The sequence below is a fragment of the Myxine glutinosa genome, chromosome 4 (genome assembly GCF_964187855.1).
Source record: "Myxine glutinosa chromosome 4, kmMyxGlut1.1, whole genome shotgun sequence".
NCBI classification, from domain to species: Eukaryota; Metazoa; Chordata; class Myxini; order Myxiniformes; family Myxinidae; genus Myxine; species Myxine glutinosa.
The window spans coordinates 70,050,813-70,073,292 of record NC_136264.1 but is presented as its reverse complement, the minus strand read 5'-3'; the positions used below and the strand labels follow the sequence as shown (position 1 = coordinate 70,073,292).

General features: G+C 45.0%; 1 protein-coding gene across 4 annotated transcripts in view; it reads right to left on the bottom strand.

Annotated features, from left to right (window-relative positions):
- The window catches only part of LOC137424742 (uncharacterized), a 105,357-nt gene that overhangs the window by 70,227 nt on the left and 12,650 nt on the right, over positions 1–22,480 (bottom strand). For 2 of the 4 annotated variants that reach the window (XM_078775870.1, XM_078775871.1), the window contains exons 6-9: positions 21,041–21,277; positions 4,571–4,687; positions 4,331–4,397; positions 3,206–3,366 (exon numbers count right to left, since the gene is read on the bottom strand). In XM_078775870.1, coding sequence (XP_078631996.1) covers positions 3,206–3,366; positions 4,331–4,397; positions 4,571–4,687; positions 21,041–21,277 — 582 coding nt within the window. Of the gene's footprint in view, positions 1–3,205; positions 3,367–4,330; positions 4,428–4,570; positions 4,688–21,040; positions 21,278–22,480 lie in introns of all 4 variants that reach the window. The other 2 variants (XM_078775869.1, XM_078775868.1) reach the window with 1 other exon arrangement.

The following is a 22,480-nucleotide window of genomic DNA, read 5'->3' as shown; positions in this document are numbered from 1 at the left end:
TATGTGTGTGTGTATGCATGTGTGTGTCTGTGTGTGTGTATGTGTATATGTGTATGTGTCTGTGTGTGTATATGTGCATGTGTGTGTATCCATATGTGTATGTGTATATGTGTGTATGTGTATATGCATGTGTCGGTGTACATGTGTGTGTACGTGTATGTGTGTGTGTGTGTGTGTATGTGTATGTGTGTTTGCGTGTGTGTGTATATATGTGTGTGTGTATGTGTATATGTGTGTCGGTGTACGTGTGTGTGTATGTGTGTGTGTGTGTGTGTGTGTGTGTGTGTGTGTGTGTGTGTGTGTGTGTGTGTGTGTGTGTGTGTGTGTGTGTGTGTGTGTGTGTGTTTGTGTGGGTTTGTGAATAAGAGAGAGACCGAATTGTGAGATACAGAAATGAAAAAACGAGGTGTGTGTCTGTGTGTGTGTGTTATTGTGAAACAGGTGCAGCATCTAATTCAATATGTCGAAATGTCACACACGTCCATGCCCGTGGGATTCCCACGGGTGACCCCACTAGTTGCGTAATGTTTCTTCAACAACCAAGACCAAGCCTTAATGTCCTCATTGTGACAGCAGTGATCATTACCTCGGTTCCTGTGCGGAATTCAAGAAGCTTTCCACAGACCATATTATTAAGTGGATGAGGGAACATGACCGTTGCTGGAGGTGCGGTCGGTCACACCCAGCTGATCGCTGTACACTTAGGAAGCCATGACTTGCTTGCAACGAGTTGCACCTAACCATCCAACATGATGCAGCGCAGAGATCCAGCGATACCGTCCTAATGACAGGCTCCGCACCATCTGCAGTGAACCTTGACAAGCCTTCCCGTCCACATGATGTCCTGTTAAAGGTCGTAAAGGTGCTTCTTCATGGCCCACAAGGGTCCATAGAGACCTATGCCATTCTAGACGATGGTTCAGAAAGGACTATGCTTTTGAATTCAATAACGGAGCGGCTGAACCTGGTGGGTAAACCTGAAGCATTAATGCTCAAGGCAGTGCGAGAAGATACGTTGCAGTGTACTGGGGCTCCTGTCAAGCTTCAGATATCATCGGTCGAGAACCCGAACCAGAGGTATGGGATAGATGCAGCATTCACTGCCACAATGCTGCGCTTATCTGAGTATTCGTACCCAGTGGCCGATCTTCAGAAACGGCACCCACCACCTGGCTGGGATACCACTCCCTTTGATTAACAAGGCTCAACCAACAATATTGATCGGGTCAGACTATCCGCACCTCATCTTACCAAAGCAACCTGTGCGATTTGGCCCCAAGGGTGCTCCAGTAGCAGTTTGTACCAACCTGGGCTGGTCACTACAAGGACCGGTCAGCGTACTAGAGCAAAGTGATGTGACTGAGCTCCGGAAGTCAACCTTCTGTGGAACAATGTCGGTGGACATACTGGCCTTACCTGACCCTTCGCAGTACAAGACTTGGAACGCTCTGGTTGTGGCTGCACAGCAGTGTCCCAACGGGGTGGCCTACGATCAAGACTATCTTACCTTAAGCGCTAACCAGCATGGGGAGATAGAGAATCTTCTGCTTCAACACTCACAGCACAATAGTGTTCCGGACGAAGTCCAGATACTTGCCACGGGTAGGGATTCACCCATCAGAGGTAGACTGACATCTCTCTCACCTGAATATGACCGTACCTTTGGTCTCATCAGAGTATGAGGAAGACTACGCCGTGCGGATGTCCTTACACAAGATGCTGTGCATCCTATTGTTTTAGATCCTCCTCACCCAGTAACCAAGCTTCTCATTCAAGAATGTGATGACCAACTGCTTCACTGTGGTCCGGAGAGAATTCTCGCTGAAGTACGTCGCAGGTACGGGATTCTGCGTGGTCGAGAGGCTATTCGTCGACACCAAGATCAATGCCACGAGTGCCGAAGATGGCGTGCCAATCCAGAGGTGCTAAGGATGGCTGATCTACCCCCTGCTCGGTTACGACTATGCAAGCCTGCCTTCTACTCCACTGGAGTGGACTGCTTCGGTCCTTTCACCATAAAAATTGGAAGACGAACGGAGAAGTGCTGGGGTATAATCTTCAAGTGCCTCACTACCCGCAGCATACATTGGGCCTCCTGGAGGGCCTTGATGCTGATGCACGGGTGGTCCCGTGCCTGTGGATTATGTCCCAATGGGATAACCCCGACACTCTCATCGATTATATAGATGGCTACGTTTATACTTTTATATTAAATAGCCTGCGCGCTGGCCGAAACTTTAACGGAGGGAGAATGATATGAAATTGTTGGTTCCATCTATGGGCAGTGCCCTGCTCCTTACATTCATTACTCATGATGCAGTTCATGTGTCTGCCGCGCGATCAGCGGCTATTTAACCACTTGTGAGTGCGGAGGGATCATTACTGTTGACTTGTGCCTTAAAGCTGGTAAGATGGTTAATTTACATCCTTATATACCCGCTGATGTCTTTGTATTGCCTCGGCATTAATGAAGGCACCAAAGATGCTTGCTCAAATAGTGCCATGTGTTTCCCTTTTAGATGTGTTGCATTCAAGTGAAATAAAGCTCACTTATTTGGAGTTTGCGGTGAATGTCTTTTATTTCACCGCAGGTCTGATATCCAAGCTTCCTTGTTTCGGGTTTCCTCCTTCATTCTGCTCTGTCGTGTAGAGCTTTGTCTCCAACCGCTCCATCTCTGTAATGGTTGATGGTTCAACATCCCCCTCCTTCCTTATCAACAGCTGTGTCCCTCAGGGTTCCGCCCTTTTTCCCACACTCTTCCTTCTTTTTATCAATGACCTTTTTCTTCGAGAAATAACCAAATGCACTTGTGTGCTGATGACTCGACATGACATTCCTCCATGTTTTTTCCCATGTGCCCCATCTTCCCTCACTCGATCTACATCTCGTTTCATCACCGCCACCTGTTTAAATTCGGATGTGGGCAAGATTTCCCAGTGGGGCACATGTAATCGAGTAAAGTTTAATGCTTCTAAAACTCAATTTCTTCCTGTCCCCTCTCTCTCTAAAACTCCTCTCAATTCTTCAATCTCCTTTGAAAGTTCCAAAATTACACCATGTGACACAATAAGCCTATTAGATATTTACCCAAACATCAAATTTATCCTGGACAACGACCCCATTTTCATAGCAACATTCATGAAGGTTTTTTATGAATAAGTTGCACTTCATCATCACAACAACAAACCAGAATTGTCTACTCACCACAGACACCCGGACACTTTGACTGTCATCGTCAATTTTTATTTCCTCCTCTTTTTCCAAATTTTGTTCACCATCGTCTTCTGTCTTCATTCTCTTACTCTCTAGTTCTTCAGGTGAAGAACTCAAAGAAACATCCTCCTTATCTTCTTGAATCTCATCATCTAAACATCAAAATATGTCAGAAGAGGACACCTCAGAAATTAAGCTATCAACAGATTCCTTGAAAAAAAATAAAGGCAATGACCCTGGGCTCACCTGGTAGAACCAGGAAACCACTGGTAAGTGTGAATGGCGTACAAAATATGTAATGGAAAGGAAAGGAAATACCTATTTTGGGAGGCAAACGCCTGATTTTTTTTTATGTCGTGAACAAACTTCAGTACATCGTGGATGATGAAGGTTGTGGTCAAGTTTCATCCCAGAAAATAAAGCACATACCTTATCTTGTGGGGTTAAGACCACCCTCAAACCACCTTAGACCTTCATTTTTGTTATGCTGTGAACAAACGTTGCTACATCATGGATGGTGAAGGTTGTGGTCAAGTTTCATCAAAATCGTGTGTCGTTTCAGAGAGGAGGGCAAATACCTATTTTGGGGGTCAAACCTCACCTCTCCTCAGAAATTAAGCTATTAACAGATTCCTTGAAAAAAAAATGTTTAAAATCGCACAAAAGTGTACATTGTGAGTTTTAAACATGAACAAATCAATACTGGGAATTTGATTTGCCAATAGGTTGAAGAAATGCTGTGACCTGTTGGGATAGTTTTCATATATGTTTGAACAAGTAGAGTGAGCGTTTGTCGGGTTATCCAATCGGTGAGATTTCCTTGTCTCAAGAGATTGAAGGAATGTATTTCAGGCTTGCCCACTGGGTGAACAGTCCAGCATCCAAACTACAATGTAGTCTCTGGAACAATCCTAACCAGACAATGAAGGTTTAGTGGAATGATTCTGCTTAATAACTGGATAGATGGTTTTACTGCTGCTCTAATTTTACTGAATCTAAATATTCCATACTATGGATTTTATAACTTGTCCCAACACCTAAAATGACAGAATTTTCTGAAACACATAAAATTGTTATATATTGGTAAAGTGAGAAACATGAGACATTTTTTATAACCTTTATCTGTGAGTTCCTGCACTGTTGTTTCAGAATGCCCAGTCGTCCATGGATGGTGAAGAATATCCTGGAAAACAAAATTCTGTACATGTACCAGCTGAAATTAAACGAGTTAAACACCCCCCTGTTAGTCCCTGTGCAAAACCATCAAAGTACACCACACCAAGATTTGGTGAATTTGAAGAAGTGTTTTAATACAAACCAAATCATCAATAACTTTGTTGAGAAAAAGCCACCCACCTCCATTGAGAACCGCAAGGATGGGTCGTCACAAAATATGCATCTCAATAGAGAAGTGCAGGATTGTCCAATTCTTTGTGGGGGCATGTAGTTCAGATGTCCAGTGGTCTGGAGTTCCTGGGGAGGGCACAAACAGGGGTGGGAGGGGAAGAAAACTATTCAGAAAAAAAAAAATCAGTCACCATTTCTAAAGTTGCGTGAAATTATCTCAACAATAAGCCATCAAAATTGTAACTTGGACTATACGACCACAGCCATGTGGTCTATGCCCTGTGGAAGAATACATTAATTGTCCTCCATTTGTCGTGGTTTGACTTGAGACTGAATATGAAGCATTTATTTCTTTCAGAAGAGTGAGAAAGCATGGTATGACTTTAATTACAGCAGAAATACACGGATACTCAGAAACAATGAACAAATACAGGTCCACGAGTCATCAGCATATATTTCTCCACGAGTCCTTGTGCAAAAACCATTTATATGGCGTTCAGCTTGTGTGAGTTTGAAATTGCCGAGGCAGGAGGCTGGGGGGAGGAGGAGGAGGTGCAAGGGGGGGGGGGTGGGGAGACCTTGAGGAGATATCAACATTGACATCACAAAGTTGGGCCCCCGTGATCCAGCCAATAAGGAGACCCCAGTTGGTTACTGAGACAACAACATTCCTCAATGGCTGAATTTCCCAGATATTTAAAGGCCGAGAAAACTATATTTCCGGTCTCTGGTCAGCGCGCGCATCGATTTTGACCTTGCGCGTCAACGTTTTTTTTTCCAAATTTGGTATCGACGTTCGCGCACGGTTCTCCCCTACAAAACTGCGTTTAGTTTGTCCAGATCCAACCAGCCGTTCCAAGGATATGAGTAGTTTTGTGTGCCGTGACGTCATGAATCCAATAGGGAAGTTGCATGTCACGTCATCGTCTTAGTGACGTGACCGCTTGGGTGGCAAAACATTGCTTCTGCCACCATACGTAATGGCGGCAATTTGAAACTCGTCTCACATATAAATTGCCCCCTACACGATGGTAAAGAGTTGTTGTGCTGTCGGATGTACAGCCCGATTTCATAAGGGATCGGGCTTGTCATTCTACCGTTTTCCGGACGACGCAACGCTAAAACGGATTCATGGCTGCCTTGACTGCAACGCTCAGGTGAGAATATGGCTCATGAGGTTGTTACCTTCGCTCGCGAAGCGAAAAGCAGGATTAGGCAATTGGTTACGTACATGTGGAGTGCATATGGCGTACGTGTGGCGTACTTGTGTACGTGTGGAATGTGTGTGACGTACGTGTGGTGTACGTGTGGAGTGTGTGTGGCGTACTTGTAGCACACGTGTGGAGTGTGTGTGGCGTACGTGTGGAGTGTGTGTGGACCGTGAAGTGCGTGTGGCGAACTTGTGGCGTACGTGTGGAGTGTGTGTGGACCGTGAAGTGTGTGTGGCGTACTTGTGGGTCCACACGGGTCCACAGGCAGATGACACAGCCTCGGTTTCTCGCAACCCTGTGTGTATCCCTCTCTCCCTGTGTCTCCCTCTCTCCCTGTGTGTCTCCCTCTCTCCCTGTGTGTCTCCCTCTCTCCCTGTGTGTCTCCCTCTCTCCCTGTGTGTCTCCCTCTCTCCCTGTGTGTCTCCCTCTCTCCCTGTGTGTCTCCCTCTCTCCCTGTGTGTCTCCCTCTCTCCCTGTGTGTCTCCCTCTCTCCCTGTGTGTCTCCCTCTCTCCCTGTGTGTCTCCCTCTCTCCCTGTGTGTCTCCCTCTCTCCCTGTGTGTCTCCCTCTCTCGCTGTGTGTCTCCCTCTCTCGCTGTGTGTCTCCCTCTCTCGCTGTGTGTCTCCCTCTCTCCCTGTTTGTCTCCCTCTCTCCCTGTGTGTCTCCCTCTCTCTCTCTCCCTGTGTGTCTCCCTCTCTCCCTGTGTGTCTCCCTCTCTCCCTGTGTGTCTCCCTCTCTCCCTGTGTGTCTCCCTCTCTCCCTGTGTGTCTCCCTCTCTCCCTGTGTGTCTCCCTCTCTCCCTGTGTGTCTCCCTCTCTCCCTGTGTGTCTCCCTCTATCCCTGTGTGTCTCCCTCTCTCCCTGTGTGTCTCCCTCTCTCCCTGTGTGTCTCCCTCTCTCCCTGTGTGTCTCCCTCTCTCCCTGTGTGTCTCCCTCTCTCCCTATGTGTCTCCCTCTCTCCCTGTGTGTCTCCCTCTCTCCCTGTGTGTCTCCCTCTCTCCCTGTGTGTCTCCCTCTCTCCCTGTGTGTCTCCCTCTCTCCCTGTGTGTCTCCCTCTATCCCTGTGTGTCTCCCTCTATCCCTGTGTGTCTCCCTCTATCCCTGTGTGTCTCCCTCTCTCCCTGTGTGTCTCCCTCTCTCCCTGTGTGTCTCCCTCTCTCCCTGTGTGTCTCCCTCTCTCCCTGTGTGTCTCCCTCTCTCCCTATGTGTATCCCTCTCTCCCTGTGTGTATCCCTCTCTCCCTGTGTGTCTCCCTCTCTCCCTGTGTGTCTCCCTCTCTCCCTGTGTGTCTCCCTCTCTCCCTGTGTGTCTCCCTCTCTCCCTGCGTGTCTCCCTCTCTCCCTGCGTGTCTCCCTCTCTCCCTGCGTGTCTCCCTCTCTCCCTGCGTGTCTCCCTCTCTCCCTGCGTGTCTCCCTCTCTCCCTGCGTGTCTCCCTCTCTCCCTGCGTGTCTCCCACTCTCCCTGCGTGTCTCCCTCTCTCCCTGCGTGTCTCCCTCTCTCCCTGCGTGTCTCCCTCTCTCCTTGCGTGTCTCCCTCTCTCCCTGTGTGTCTCCCTCTCTCCCTGCGTGTCTCCCTCTCTCCCTGCGTGTGTCCCTCTCTCCCTGCGTGTCTCCCTCTCTCCCTGTGTGTCTCCCTCTCTCCCTGTGTCTTCCTCTCCCTGTCTACCCATCTCTGCCTCTCCCCACAAGCCTGTCTTTCCCTCTCCCCACATGCCCATCTCTCCCTCTCTCCATCTGTCCCTCTCCCCACCTGCCTATCTCTACCTATCTCCGTCTGTCCCTCTCCCCACCTGCCCATCTCTCCCTCTCTCCATCTGTCCCTCTCCCCACCTGCCCATCTCTCCCTATCTCCGTCTGTCCCTCATGCCGCCTGCCCGTATCTCCCTCTCCCTGCCTGCCCGTTGTAGAAGTCCTTCAGGACTTCTGTATGATTGAGTATCTGAAAATGTATAAGTGAGTTTTCATTTACACCCAATTGCTTGTGTCTAAAACTTTCAATAGCACAGGATATCACAATAAATATGGATGATGTTAGAGCCATGAAGGTGCTATAATCTTTAAATATAAAATACAAATAATGAAGCTGAAATGTGAACATTCAATGGAACATGAAATGGGTGATGTGAGTGACCTGGGAGAGGAGCTTGTGTGGTGACCTATGACCTGGTATGGATACCGGCTTTGTGGGTAAGTTAAGGCTCGGCTCTTTATCTGAGACAAGGTCCAGATAACTTCATGCCCCCACCTCTCCTCCTCGCTGAGACCTGCAAACTTGCATATTCTTCAAGCTACACCCTGTCAAATGATGGGGAACATCTGGACATTGGCGACGGCTTGTCTGAGAATACAATGACCTTTTATATTGCTGTATGCCCTCGCACGGACTTCAGGGAGTGGGACAAAGTATAAAAAGCGAGCTGTACCCTGGAATTGGGAGAAAACCTGGCTGGACAAGTTGTGTGGTGTGTAATGAATTGTACACTACCGGTCAAAAGTTTTAGAACACCTCAATTTTTCCAGTTTTTATTGAAATTTACGCAGTTTAATGTCCAGTGAATAACCTGAAATGGTACAAAGGTAAGCAGTAAACTAGTCCAGGGGCCAATACTGATATTTTAACAAATTGGTACCACCCAAGGTCAGCAAACAATTTTGCTATTTTTGTCTTTGTCCATGTCTCTAGTTTATATTTTGGTATGATAACCCTGCCTATCTACTGGCTTAATGATGGTTATCACTCTGTGAACAAACCCACCCCCATATAATCTGGAGGTTGAATTTTAGGGCAGAGGGGTAGCATTTTTGCTTTTAACTTCAGTTCTACTGAACATATTTTGACAAATTATGATTATGCTACATCATTCATTCATTCAAATGGTCATAATTCAAATTATGCTACATCATATATCTACATAACTGTAATCCAATTTACATCTTTAATTACCAGGTGACTTCCTCAGAGGAATAACAAACAAACAAACAAACAAACAAACAAAATAACAAAAATGGCCTCTAAAGGTGGTTTGTTTGTTTTTTTCCTCAGAGGTCAAAAGGTCATGTTTCATTTGCAAAATCGAAAATTTAGCGTGTTTTTCTTTTCAACTGATCTGATTACTATTTCGTGATATGTAGATGCTGAAATTATTTCACAATGTATATATAGGACATTGTGGATGATTTTAATAACCTAGCATTCACAAAACTTCAACAATTAACTTTATATTGTTAATACTAGGGCATTGCCCGTACTATATCTATATCTAAAATTATATCCCCCCCCTCTATTTACATGAAATGGTTTGGTCCAAAGCGAACGGCTTGCGAGTACGGTGACAATCCCCCCCCCTCTATTTACATGCAATGGTTTGGTCCAAAGCGAACGGCTTCCGGAGTTTGGTAAAGAAATCGCCATCGCGTGCACAAACGCGCAGGAAAGCGAATGAATCGCAAATTCGGTTTTATTAGTTTTAAAACATAGTTTAACGCCAACATAGTTTGCAAACGTGAAATAAATGAATACGCTCTCAAATGTGCCATCCGAGGCAGAGTGTGTCCTCCACGTTCGGCACACGCGATCGTTCGCTGCTCTCTGATTGGTTGAATCGTTTTTTGGACATAGCTCGGTAAGTAATTGTCCGATTAATATGAAACCTTGAAAAGGCACATCCTCGGGTCCCCAGCAATATACCTGGCAAGTTAAAAGTATATCGGACCCGTGGTTGTCGAGAAACAGCGGTCACAGACAAACAGACGTACAAACGTACAGACGTACAAACGTACAGAGATTACTGGAATTATAGATAGATAAAGGTAATATTACCTTTAATATTTATATTGTTAATATAATTTTGTATTTATATTATATTTAATATAATTATATTTAACAATATTATATATTGTTAACATAAAGGTAATGCTAGGTAATAACCTAGCAAGATAATGACCCTAAACACACCTCCAGGCGATGTCAAAACTACCTTCGAGGAAAATAACAAGATGGTAGACTTCAAATCATGGAATGGCCAGCACAGTCTCCAGACCTAAACCCCATTGAGCTATTTGGGATGAACTGGACAGAAGGGTGAAAGCAAAGCAACCTACAAGTGCAACACATTTGTGGGAACTTCTGCAACAGTGTTGGGAAGAACTTCCCGAACAATATTTGATTTCCATTGTAGAAAGAATGCCACGGAGTGTGTTCGGGGGTTATATCTGCAAAAGGTGGCTACTTTGCTGAGTCAAAAATTAAAATTTAATTTTGTTAAACAAAATGATTCTATGATTTCTTTTTTATCTCCAATTGTTTATTTGTTCCATGTTTAATTTCAGAGTACATTGAGACATTAAACTGCGTAAATTTCAATAAAAACTGCAAAAATTGAGGTGTTCTAAAACTTTTGACCGGTGGTGTATGTGGTGTAAACTCCAAGTAAGTTTGTTCTAGCAAGTGTTGATTAAATCGTTCACAAGAAAGTGATATTCTCTGTCTCTCAGTCATCTTATTAGAGTAGAGATTTAAGCTTCAATACCGTCTATCCCTCTCCCCGCCTGCCCGTCTCTCCCTCTTTCCGCCTGCCCGTCTCTCCCTCTCCCCACCTGCCCATCTCTCCCTCTCCCCGCCTGCCCATCTTTCCCTCTCCCCATCTGCCCGATGGTAGATTCAATTCTACCAAAACAATTTCTGGCAAAGATTATATTTACCCTGCACTCCCGAAGTGAAAAGCAGGCCAAAGCAATTGGTCATTTTTGTACGTATGTGTCTGCATATAAATGTCTGCATAATTCATTTTCTCGGCAACCATTGGTCCGATTGACACAAATTTTCACCATGGGATTGCCTCCTTTATAATTTTTAGTGGTACTCATGACGTCATAGGTCATGTGGTACAGGCGCCATCTTGGAAAAACCGAAAAACGTTGCACCTCCATATCACCGAAACTGCTCCAAGGAAAAAAGTGGCTCATTGTGAAGAACTCCGCATGGGGAATAAGTGTTGCTAACAATGACGTTATTGGTGCCTTAATTATGACATCATAATGCTTAGTCTGATATCAGTTTGAAATTTATTGAGCGTGATCTACGCAACAATTATTTTAGAGAATGCAAACTTATGATGTCATCGTTCACGTGGTCTGGCAGTCATATTGGATGAAAGGAAAAAAAACCCATCAAAAACAGAAGAGTTGGCTTGCACCAAGTTGACTGCACAGGGAAAGTATTCTCTGAATCTTCCTATAATTCACCAAATGTCCTGTCTGTCTGTCTGTCTGTCTGTCTGTCCATTCGAAAATACCGCAAAAACGGCTGAACCGATCGCAACGATATTTTGGGTGGGTAATCCTGGGATCTCCTGGAGTAAAATAGGGTATGTTGTTTTTCCAATTTCAGCTTTGGCCTCCAGCATTTTCAGGTTTGGACTCATGCATAACGTTATTTTCCCAGGTGCCGCACAAACGGCTGCACCGATCGGACTCGGTGACCTCGGACAAAGACCTTTTATAAGGACATGGGTTGAATCTCTGCTTGAGAGAATGTCAACCCCCTCCCCGCCATCACGGTCGTCTCTCCAACTCACAATCCCACAAGATATGCGGAAAAGACGACCCAAAACCCATTATCTTGTTTTTGATTCGTATATAAACATCATTAAAAGTAAATAATGACCCCGGCCAAAGTTCAAATGACGTGAGTTTAATCTCTACATGAGAGAATTCCACATAGCTATTTGGGCGGTGTATACACTAACAGATCGCTGTCTCCATCGATCTGGCCAAGGTCATAACACCTGTCGGCTCAAAATCCTTTTAACTGTTGACTTGGTAGTTTTTACAATGAAGGAAACATTAACAATGTTGTTAAAAGTTTATTTTGTGATTAATTTGTGATTGGAGTTATGTTGTTTGGAATGAAAAAAAGAGATATCGAGTTCAAGTAAATGATGACATGCCGTGATGGTTTCTACTTTCAAAACGTGAACTTCGCGGATCGCCATATGCAGATTCGCCACGGTTTCTATATGTTTTCGCCACGGTCATGCAGATTCGCCACGGTCACCCACAATCGATGTTTCTATATGTGAACGTACCCGTTTGTTTGCGAACGGGTACGTTTTTCATGGAAGTCCTTCACGAACTTGCTCTCCATGTCTGACGTGCGACTGAGGGTGCTACAGGAATGTGGAATTTATTGGTTTCGTGCTTTAGCATTCTAAAGCCTCTATCTACATTCTACATTGCCTCTATCTACATTGCCTGTTTGTTTCCGGCCTCCCACCCGTGCGTAGCACAGGTATCTCGCTAGTCTATATAATTGCCCTGTGCTCTCGAAGCAAAAAACGGGGTTAAGCATTCAGTTGCATGCGTGTGCCGTGTGCCGTACGTGTCTGCATTAAAAAAAATCATTTTCTCGGCAACCGTTGGTCCGATTGACATGGAATGTTCATCATAGGGGCGCCATCTCCTGTAGAATATTTTAATGATTATTATGACGTCATAGGTCACGTGGTACAGGCGCCATCCTGAAAAAACTTCGCACCTCTATATCTCTGAAACCACTCCATGGAAAAAATTGAGACCTGGCTCATTGTCAAGTACTCCCCTTGGGGAATAAGAAATGTTCATGAGGATGTCATCGGTGCCTTCGTTATGACGTCATAATTCGACAAGTACAACACTTATCCGATCATTATTTTAAAATTTTCAGCAACTGTTGGTCTGATGGACACGAAATTTTCACCATAGGAGCGCATCCTCCTTTCGAATATTTTAATGATAATCATGACGTCATAGCTCATGTGGTACAGGCGCCATCTTGGAAAAAACAAAAATTGTTGCACCTTTATATCTCCAAAACCGCTGCATGGAAAAAATTGAAACAAGTACAGATACATTCAAAGTACACCGCCCCCATTCAAAATAATTAAATATCCTACAGTGCGGCATTGCTGGGGCGCCTCTTGCGCCCGGCAATACGCGGTGCAGCTCAGAGAGACTGCCTTGGGAGGGAAAGGTTGTATAATAATTGATTGATTAATTGCATAATTAAAATCAATAAAAGATTATCACAAAATATTTTCTTAATCAATTGGCCAATAGCATAACTCAGCCACTAGTGCTTCATCCAAAGATGTATTTTTTAGAATTTTTATTAAATAAGTCATTAATAAAAAAATTAAATAATTAATTGATTAATCAATAAATAATTAATCGATTAAATGATTAATCAATAAATCAAAAATATCCTTTATAGTCATCACTTGGTCACTGTCATGTCCAAATATTAGCTTCCTAGCTCAAAAGGTGCCTGAGTTATCAGTCAAAATCATTAATAAATGATTAATAATGAAAATAAATAAATAATAATCATAGAAAAATTCAATAGTTAATCAATTGGCAAATAGAATACATAAACCACCACCATTTCATCCAAATCTGTAACTTGAAAAAAAAAAGGATCAATTCATCGAATATTTCGAATCGATCAATTCATCGATAAATTCGTCAATTCATTCATCGAATAATTAAATAATTAATCGATTCATTAATTCATCAATAAATCAAAAATACCCTTTACAGCCAAATCATTTGGTCATTGTCATGTCCAAATATCAGCTTCCTAGCTCAAAAGGTGCCTGAGATATTGCCCAGATGAGAAATAAAATAAATAAATAATTAATAATGAAAATAAATAAATAATAATCATAAAAAATGAAATAATTAATCAATTCGCTAATAGAACACATAAACCACCACCATTTCATCAGAATCTGTAACTTTAAAAAAAAGATTTTTAGTCATTAATCGAATAATTCAATAATTAATCATTTAATTGATTAATTGATTAATCAATAAATCAAAAATAGCCTTTGCAGCCAAATCACCTGGTCATTGGCATGTCCAAATATCAGCTTCTTAACTCAAAAGGTGCCTGAGATAATGGTCAGAAGAGAAAGGAAATTTAATTACTTAAATAAGTACTTAATTAATCGCTAATAATTAAATAACTCCTCAATTAATTGATTAATCAAAAAACAAAAAATACCGTTTTTGACAAAGGACTTGCTCACTATTGTGCCGAAATTTCAGCTTCCTAGCTCAAAGGATGGCTGAGATATAGCCCGGACAAACAAGAAAGAAAGAAAGCAAGAAAACAAACTGGCCTGAAAATTGGGCAAACTGGGCAAAACTGGGCAAACAAACTGAAAACCGAGTACTCCCTTTCAGCGTGCGTCATTGTCGAGCCCCCTTCGGTGCCCGGCAATGACGTTATGCAGCGCCTGGAGATGGCATAGGAAAGGTGCAGTGTACAACAAGAAAGCAAGAAAACAAACAACCAGAGTGAAAACTGAGTACGTACTCCCTTTCAGCGTGCGTCATTGCCGAGCCCCCTTCGGTGCCCGGCAATGACGTTATGCAGCGCCTGAAGATGGCATCGGAAAGGTGCAGTGTACAACAAGAAAGCAAGAAAACAAACAACCAGAGTGAAAACTGAGTACTCCCTTTCAGCGTGCGTCATTGCCGAGCCCCCTTCGGTGCCCGGCAATGACGTAATGCAGCGCCTGGAGATGGCAGAGGAAAGGTGCGGTGTGCAACATGGCTCATTGTAAAGGACTCCATGTGGGGAATAGGTGTTGTTAATGATGATGTCATAATTCGACAGGGACAACGCTTAGTCTGATCAGTTTGAAATGTATTGAGCATGACCGATGCAACAATTATATTAGAGAATATAAATTTATGATGTCATCGCTCACGTGGTCTGGCAGCCATATTGGATCAAAGCAAAAAATGTTCAAAAACAGAGTTGGCTCGCAATATGTTGACTGCGCAGGGTAAGTATTCTATGAATACCATCTAGTTTATGAATTTGTCAATGACATTATTGTTAAGATAATAACGAATTATTATCTTAACTTTGTGAATTTCCTTTCACAAAGCCCGAAACAAGTGTGTGTCCACCCTCAGGAGAGCCAGGAAACAATATCTCACCATTCTCAAGACCGAACTCTCTTATCTGTCTCCCTCTTCCAAATCCTGGTGGCGTCTGGTCAAATCTGTTTCTGGTGTTTGTTCCCCCTCCATCCCCTCCCTCACCTCAAACGGCTTAATGGCTGACTCCGCACGTGAAAAAGCTGAATGCCTCAACTCTGTGTTTGCCTCTAAATCTTGTGTCCCAAACCCATCCCTCTCTGTACCCACCGTACCCAGTCGTACCCAGCTGCTCCTGGACTCTGTGTCCTTTCCTCCTGACAAGGTGGAAAAGTTTCTGTCAACCCTCGACTCTGATTCTGCAACTGGTCCTGACGGCATCAGCCCACGGGTCCTAAAATCATGTTCTTCTGCTCTTTCACTCCCTCTTTCTGTTCTCTTCACCCTCTCTTTTGCTCAAGGTCATCTGCCATCTGCTTGGAAATCAGCCAACATCACCGCTTTGCACAAAAAAGGTGCAAAAACAGATCCCAGCAACTACAGACCAATCAGCCTTCTCCCAATTATCAGCAAAGTCATGGAATCTATCATTGCTTCAGATATTAAATCTTTCCTCTTCTCCAATGGCTTGATCTCTGATCATCAATTTGGTTTCAGACCTGGTCACTCTACTCTGGACATGCTGCTTCTGCTTTCTCAACAATGGATGGAGGTCCTCAACGCCAAACAGGAAATTAGAGCTGTCTCCCTTGATATTTCACGTGCCTTCGATACGGTCTGGCACCCTGCTCTGCTCTCCAAACTCTCCTCCTTTGGTATCCATGGAAATCTCCACGCATGGCTGGCGGACTTCCTCTCTGGTCGTAGTCAACGTGTGGCCCTGAATGGGTTTCTCTCATCTCCTCTTCCTGTTCAGGCTGGAGTTCCCCAAGGTAGTGTTCTGGGCCCTGTGCTTTTTCTGGTCTTCATCAATGATTTCTCTGACTCTCTTGAAAATCCTCTCTATCTCTTTGCTGACGACTCTACTCTCTGTCGCTCCATTCCTCATCCCTCAGATCGGCAGTCTGCAGCCTCCTCACTCTCTGCAGACCTGGACAAAATCACAGACTGGTCAAACAAGTGGAACATGTCTTTCAATCCTGACAAATCTCACACTCTTACAATGTCTCTCTGAAAGGACCGACTGGACAACCCTCCCATCTACTTTCTCAACAATCCTCTCCAAGAAGTTCTGTCGCTCAAGCTTTTGGGTCTCACTATCTGCCATGATCTTTCTTGGGAAAACCACATTTCCAAGCTGGCCTCCAAAGCCAGTCGCCGACTGGGCATCCTCCGTCGTGCGAAGTCCTTCCTTGGCACACCTGAGCTCCTCACCACATACAAGGCTTTCATCCGCAGCTCAATGGAATACTGTTCCCCCCTCTGGGCTGGTGCTCCTGCCTCACACCTTGCTCGGCTTCACGCTGTTGAGGCCAAAGCTTTCAGAATCATTGGAATCTCCTGTGATGTGGTCAATGCCGAGGGCCTTTCACTCACTCACTCACCGCAGGCAGGTTGGTGGTCTTTCTGTCTTCTACCGACTCCTCTCCGGCCTTGCTCCCCCAGCTCTCTCTGTGCTCTGTCCCCCCAATATTCCTTCAGGTCGCACAAGATCTGCCTGCAACCCTCTTCTGGTTAAACTGCCAAAGTCTAGGCTCTCTGCTCACCTTCACTCTTTCATTCCCCTTTTCTCCCGCCTCTGGAACAAACTCCCCCACTCCCTTCAATCCCACTCCTCCCTCCAGGTCTTTAAAACAGCTGTTCACCACCAACTCTTATCTTCCCCCATCGAAAACCTTGATCTTTTCTACCCCCGGTAATTCACCCCAGAGTCCTTGCAGTGTTCATATGTTTTAATCCTCTCCCACCTCCCCCGAAGTCCTCCCGATGTCCCTGCTCTCAAATGTTGTGTTTGTGTCCTTCCCCCTCTTCCCCCTCTCTTTTGTGTCCTTCCCCCTCTCTCCCCATCTTGTCTACCGCTCCCCTTGTTTTTTGTGTTTTGTGTGTCGGTTTGTCTTTTTGTGTGATTAATGTTAGCTCTTTCACGAGCCTCGATCTTGTATACAAAAAAAAAAAAAAAAAAATTGTTAACACGGGGCCTAAAATCCTGTTCTTCCGCTCTTTCACTCCCGCTCTCTGTTCTCTTCACCCTCTCTTTTGCTCAAGGTCATCTTCCATCTGCTTGGAAATCAGCCAACATCACCGCTTTGCGCAAAAAAGGTGCAAAAACAGATCCTAGCAACTACAGACCAATCAGCCTTCTCCCAATGATCAGCAAAGTCATGGAATCCATCATTGCATCAGATATGAAATCTTTCCTCTTCTCCAATGGCTTGATCTCTGATCATCAATTTGGTTTCAGACCTGGTCACTCTACTCTGGACATGCTGCTTCTGCTTTCTCAACAATGGATGGAGGTGCTCAATGCCAAACAGGAAATTAGAGCTGTCTCCCTTGACATATCACGTGCCTTCGATACGGTCTGGCACCCCGCTCTGCTCACCAAACGCTCCTCCTTTGGTATCCATGGAAATCTCCATGCATGGCTGGCTGACTTCCTCTCTAGTTGTAGTCAACGTGTGGCTTTTTTTTTGTTTTTTTTTTTTTTTGTTGTTGTTGTTGTTGTTGTTGTATACAAGATCGAGGCTCGTGAAAGAGCGAACATTAATCACACAGAAAGACAAACCGACACATAAAACATATAACATCGGGAGCGGTAGACAAGATGGGGAGAGAGGGGGAAGGACACAAACACAACATTTGAGAGCAGGGACCGAGAGACATGGAGACATCGAGAGATCTGAGAGAGGGCGAGGGCTTTGGGGGGGGGGGGCATGGGAAGGGGGCGGTGGGAGAGGTATAAAACATATGGACACTGCCAGAACTTCCAGGAAAGAAGTTGGAATTTCAAACAAGGTGGATCTGGGGTGAATTAGCGGGGGTAGAAAAGATCAAGGTTTTGGATGGGGGAAGATAAGAGATGGTGGTGAACAGCTGTTTTAAAGACCTGGAGGGAGGAGTGGGATTGAAGGGAGTGAGGGAGTTTGTTCCAGAGGCGGGAGAAAAGAGGAATGAAAGAGTGAAGGTGAGCAGAGAGCCGAGATTTCGGCAGTTTAACCATCAGAGGGTTGCTGGCAGATCTTGTGCGACCTGTAGGAATATTTGGGGGACAGAGCACAGAGAGAGCTGGGGGTGCAAGGCCGGAGAGGAGTCGGTAGAAGACAGAAAGACCACCTACCTGCCTGCGGTGAGTGAGTAAAAGGCCCTCAGAGATAGCTTCATCGCGGGAGATTCCAATAATTCTGAAAGCTTTGGTTTCAACAGCGTGAAGCCGAGCTAGGTGTGAGGCAGGAGCACCGGCCCATAGGGGAGAACAGTATTCCATTGAGCTGCGGATGAAAGCCTTGAATGTGGTGAGGAGCTCAGGTGTGCCGAGGAAGGACTTCGCACGATGGAGGATGCCTAGTCGGCGACTGGCTTTGGAGGCCAGCTTGGAAATGTGGTTTTCCCAAGAAAGATCATGGCAGATAGTGAGACCCAAAATCTTGAGCGACAGAACTTCTTGGAGAGGATTGTTGAGAAAGTAGATGGGAGGGTTGTCCAGTCGATCTTTTCGGAGACATCGTAAGAGTGTGAGATTTGTCAGGATTGAAAGACATGTTCCACTTGTTTGACCAGTCTGTGATTTTGTCCAGGTCTTCAGAGAGTGAGGAGGCAGCAGACTGCCGATCTGAGGGAAGAGGAATGGAGCGGCAGAGAGTGGAGTCATCAGCAAAGAGATAGAGAGGATTTTCGAGAGAGTCAGAGAGATCATTGATGAAGACCAGAAAAAGCACGGGGCCCAGAACACTGCCTTGGGGAACTCCAGCCTGAACAGGAAGAGGAGATGAGAGAAACCCATTCAGGGCCACACGTTGACGACGACTAGAGAGGAAGTCCGCCAGCCATGCGTGGAGATTTCCATGGATACCAAAGGAGGAGAGTTTGGTGAGCAGAGCGGGGTGCCAGACCATGTCGAAGGCACGTGATATGTCGAGGGAGACAGCTCTAATTTCCTGTTTGGCATTGAGGACCTCCATCCATTGTTGAGACAGCAGAAGCAGCATGTCCAGAGTAGAGTGACCTGGTCTGAAACCAAATTGATGATCAGAGATCAAGCCATTGGAGAAGAGGAAAGATTTCATATCCGAAGCAATGATGGATTCCATGACTTTGCTGATAATTGGGAGAAGGCTGATTGGTCTGTAGTTGCTAGGATCTGTTTTTGCACCTTTTTTGTGCAAAGCGGTGATGTTGGCTGATTTCCAAGCAGATGGCAGTTGACCTTGAGCAAAAGAGAGGGTGAAGAGAACAGAGAGAGGGTGAGATAGAGCAGCAGAGCAGGATTTTAGGACCCGTGGGCTGATGCCGTCGGGTCCAGTTGCAGAATCAGAGTCGAGGGTTGACAGAAACTTTTCCACCTTGTCAGGAGGAAAGGACACGGAGTCCAGGAGCAGCAGGGTACGACTGGGTATGGTGGGTACAGAGAGGGATGGGTTTGGGACACAAGATTTAGAGGCAAACACAGAGTTGAGGCATTCAGCTTTTTCACGTGCGGAGTCAGCTGTGTAGCCGTTTGAGGTAAGAGAGGGGATGGAGGGGGAACAAACACCAGAAACGGATTTGACCAGACGCCACCAGGATTTGGAAGAGGGAGACAGATAAGAGAGTTCGGTCTTGAGAACGGAGAGATATTGTTTCCTGGCTCTCCTGAGGGTGGACACACACTTGTTTCGGGCTTTGTGAAAGGAAATGAGATTTCCTTCCGTTGGATTTGCTTTCCAGGCTGAATTTGCTGAATGGGTTTCTCTCATCTCCTCTTCCTGTTCAGGCTGGAGTTCCCCAAGGCAGTGTTCTGGGCCCAGTGCTTTTTCTGGTCTTCATCAATGATCTCTCTGACTCTCTTGAAAATCCTCTCTATCTCTTTGCTGATGACTCTACTCTCTGTCGCTCCATTCCTCGTCCCTCAGATCGGCAGTCTGCAGCCTCCTCACTCTCTGCAGACCTGGACAAAATCACAGACTGGGCAAACAAGTGGAACATGTCCTTCAATCCTGACAAATCTCACACTCTTACGATGTCTCTCTGAAAAGACCGACTGGCCAACCCTCCCATCCACTTTCTGAATAATCCTCTCCAAGAAGTTCTGTCACTCAAGCTTTTGGGTCTCACTATCTGCCATGATCTTTCCTGGGAAAACCACATTTCAAATCTGGCCTCCAAAGCCAGTTGCCGACTGGGCATCCTCCGTCATGCAAAGTCCTTCCTTGGCACACCTGAGCTCCTCACCACATACAAGGCTTTCATCCGCAGCTCAATGGAATACTGCTCTCCCCTCTGGGCTGGTGCTCCTGCCTCACACCGAGCTCGTCTTCACGCTGTTGAAACCAAAGCGTTCAGAATCATTGGAATCTCCCGCGATGAAGCTAACTCCAAGGGCCTTTCACTCACTCACCGCAGGCAGGTTGGTGGTCTTTCCGTTTTCTACCGACTCCTCTCTGGCCTTGCCCCCCCAGCTCTCTCGGGGCTCTGTCCCCCAAATATTCTTACAGGTCGCACAAGATCTGCCTGCAACCCTCTTATGGTTATACTGCCAAAATCAAGACTCTCTGCTCACCTTCACTCCTTCATTCCTCTTTTCTCCCGCCTCTGGAACAAAATCCCTCACTCTCTTCAATCCCACTCCACCCTCCAGGTCTTTAAAACAGCTGTTCACACCCATCTCTTATCTTCCCCCAGGAAGGGCATCCGGCCATAAAAACATTGCCTCAAACAGGGAACCATGATTGTCATGGGGCCCGCAAGGCTAACCCCTGCTCTAGCGGGGAAAATTGCCTTAAAACGATCATTCATTCATTCATATTCATCCAAAACCTTGATCTTTTCTACCCCCGCTAATTTCACCCCAAATCCACTTTTTTGAAATACCAACTTCTGTCCTGGAAGTCCTTGGTGTCCTTGTGTTTTATACTTCTCCCACCTCCCCCCCCCCCCCCCTTCCCACGCCTCCTCCCCCCAAGCCCTCTCCCTCTCACACATCTCCCTGCTCTCAAATGTTATGTTTGTGTGCTTCCCCTTCTCTCCCCATCTTGTCTTCCACTCCCTCTTTTTATATATCTTGTTTGTCTGGTTGATTTGTTTGTGAAATAAATGTTAGCTCTTTCACGAGCCTCGATTCAGTATACAAAAAAAAAAAACCAAGCACACTTACACAAAAATAAGGATATATAATGATCATTATGAAGGCATCGATTTTATTGCTCACCTTAAGTTCATCTTTTTTGAAAGGGTACTCTATATTTAACAAGGTGTGCAACGTCACACCCAGGGCCCACACGTCAGCTGCTGGACCATAATAATTCTTTCGCTGGACCATTTCAGGAGACATATAGCGTCTTGTTCCACCTCGATATTGTATCAACTTTCCACGTTCAAATGTAGTGGCCATTCCAAAATCGACGACCTTCAGCACCGCTGCTTCACTATAGAGGAGGTTTGCAGGCTACAAAATAGATGCAGAAAAATGTATTCGTCAAGGGATGGACACAGGCTGAAAGTTAAAACATGAGATAACTCAACAGGATGGACACATTCAACTAAGCCATTTTAGTCTGAAATTGTGTTTCACACCTGCAATATTTGATCCCAACTATTTTTTATGATAACATGTACATCCTATGAGATTTAAGTTATTTTTTGCACTCGCATCAAATTACAAGTGATGTATATGAATACAAATGGTCCGACAGGATGGTGCAGAGGTAGCGCGTACTTCACTGTGAGTGTTCTTGTCTGGGTTTGATTTGCAACATATCAATTGCTGGACTAGTGGTTTCACACAGAGCATAACAGCAATAATTGAGTCATATATGGGATTTAAAATAATTGTACACATAGTTTGTCCCTCTCCCCGCTCTCCTAGCCTGCCAGTTCGACTGATGGCGGCAATAATTTGGAGAATTTGTCAACAACCATAAATTGGGTTTTTAGAATTGCATGTTAAGCCAGGGTCCCATTTGCCATCATATGATTATCATGAAATTATTGAGTTCCATGATGTCATGGCCAACGTTTCATGACATTCATGATAATATTTCTCCAAACATCCCTATCCTGCACTGCTTCCCAAAGCACTGGGAGAGACAGCTTGGTTGCATCCTTTACCCCATCCATCCAGCACATACAAGGTCTGCCTCTTCCTCTTCTTCCCTCAGCATGGTTTCCTTCTCCAGAGTTTCGTTTTCTGCACTCATGGTGTATCCAAAGTATGAAAGTTTCTGTTTAATCATCAGCGCTTCGAATGTATCTGGTGGTCTAATTTCTTCAAGCACTGATTTGTTTGTTTTTCTTGCAGTTCATGGATTTTAACATTAGTCTCCAACACCAGATTTCAAAACTTGTCAATCTTGTTCCTTTCTGTTTTTCTCACTGTCCATGACTCACATCCATACATTGCAACTGGAAATATCAGAACATTCACCAACCTCCTCTTGGTTTGTATTGTCACATGTTTATCTTTCCAGATCTTCATCAATCCTGATATTGCTGTTCTCCCCAATGATAACTGCCTATTCTCCACTCCTCCACATTCTCCATTCACTTCAACCTTAGATCCCAGAAAGATGAAACTTTCCACTATTTCCACATGATCGTCTCCAAATCTGAACACCTCGATCTTCTCAGTTGACACGATTTTAGTATTTTT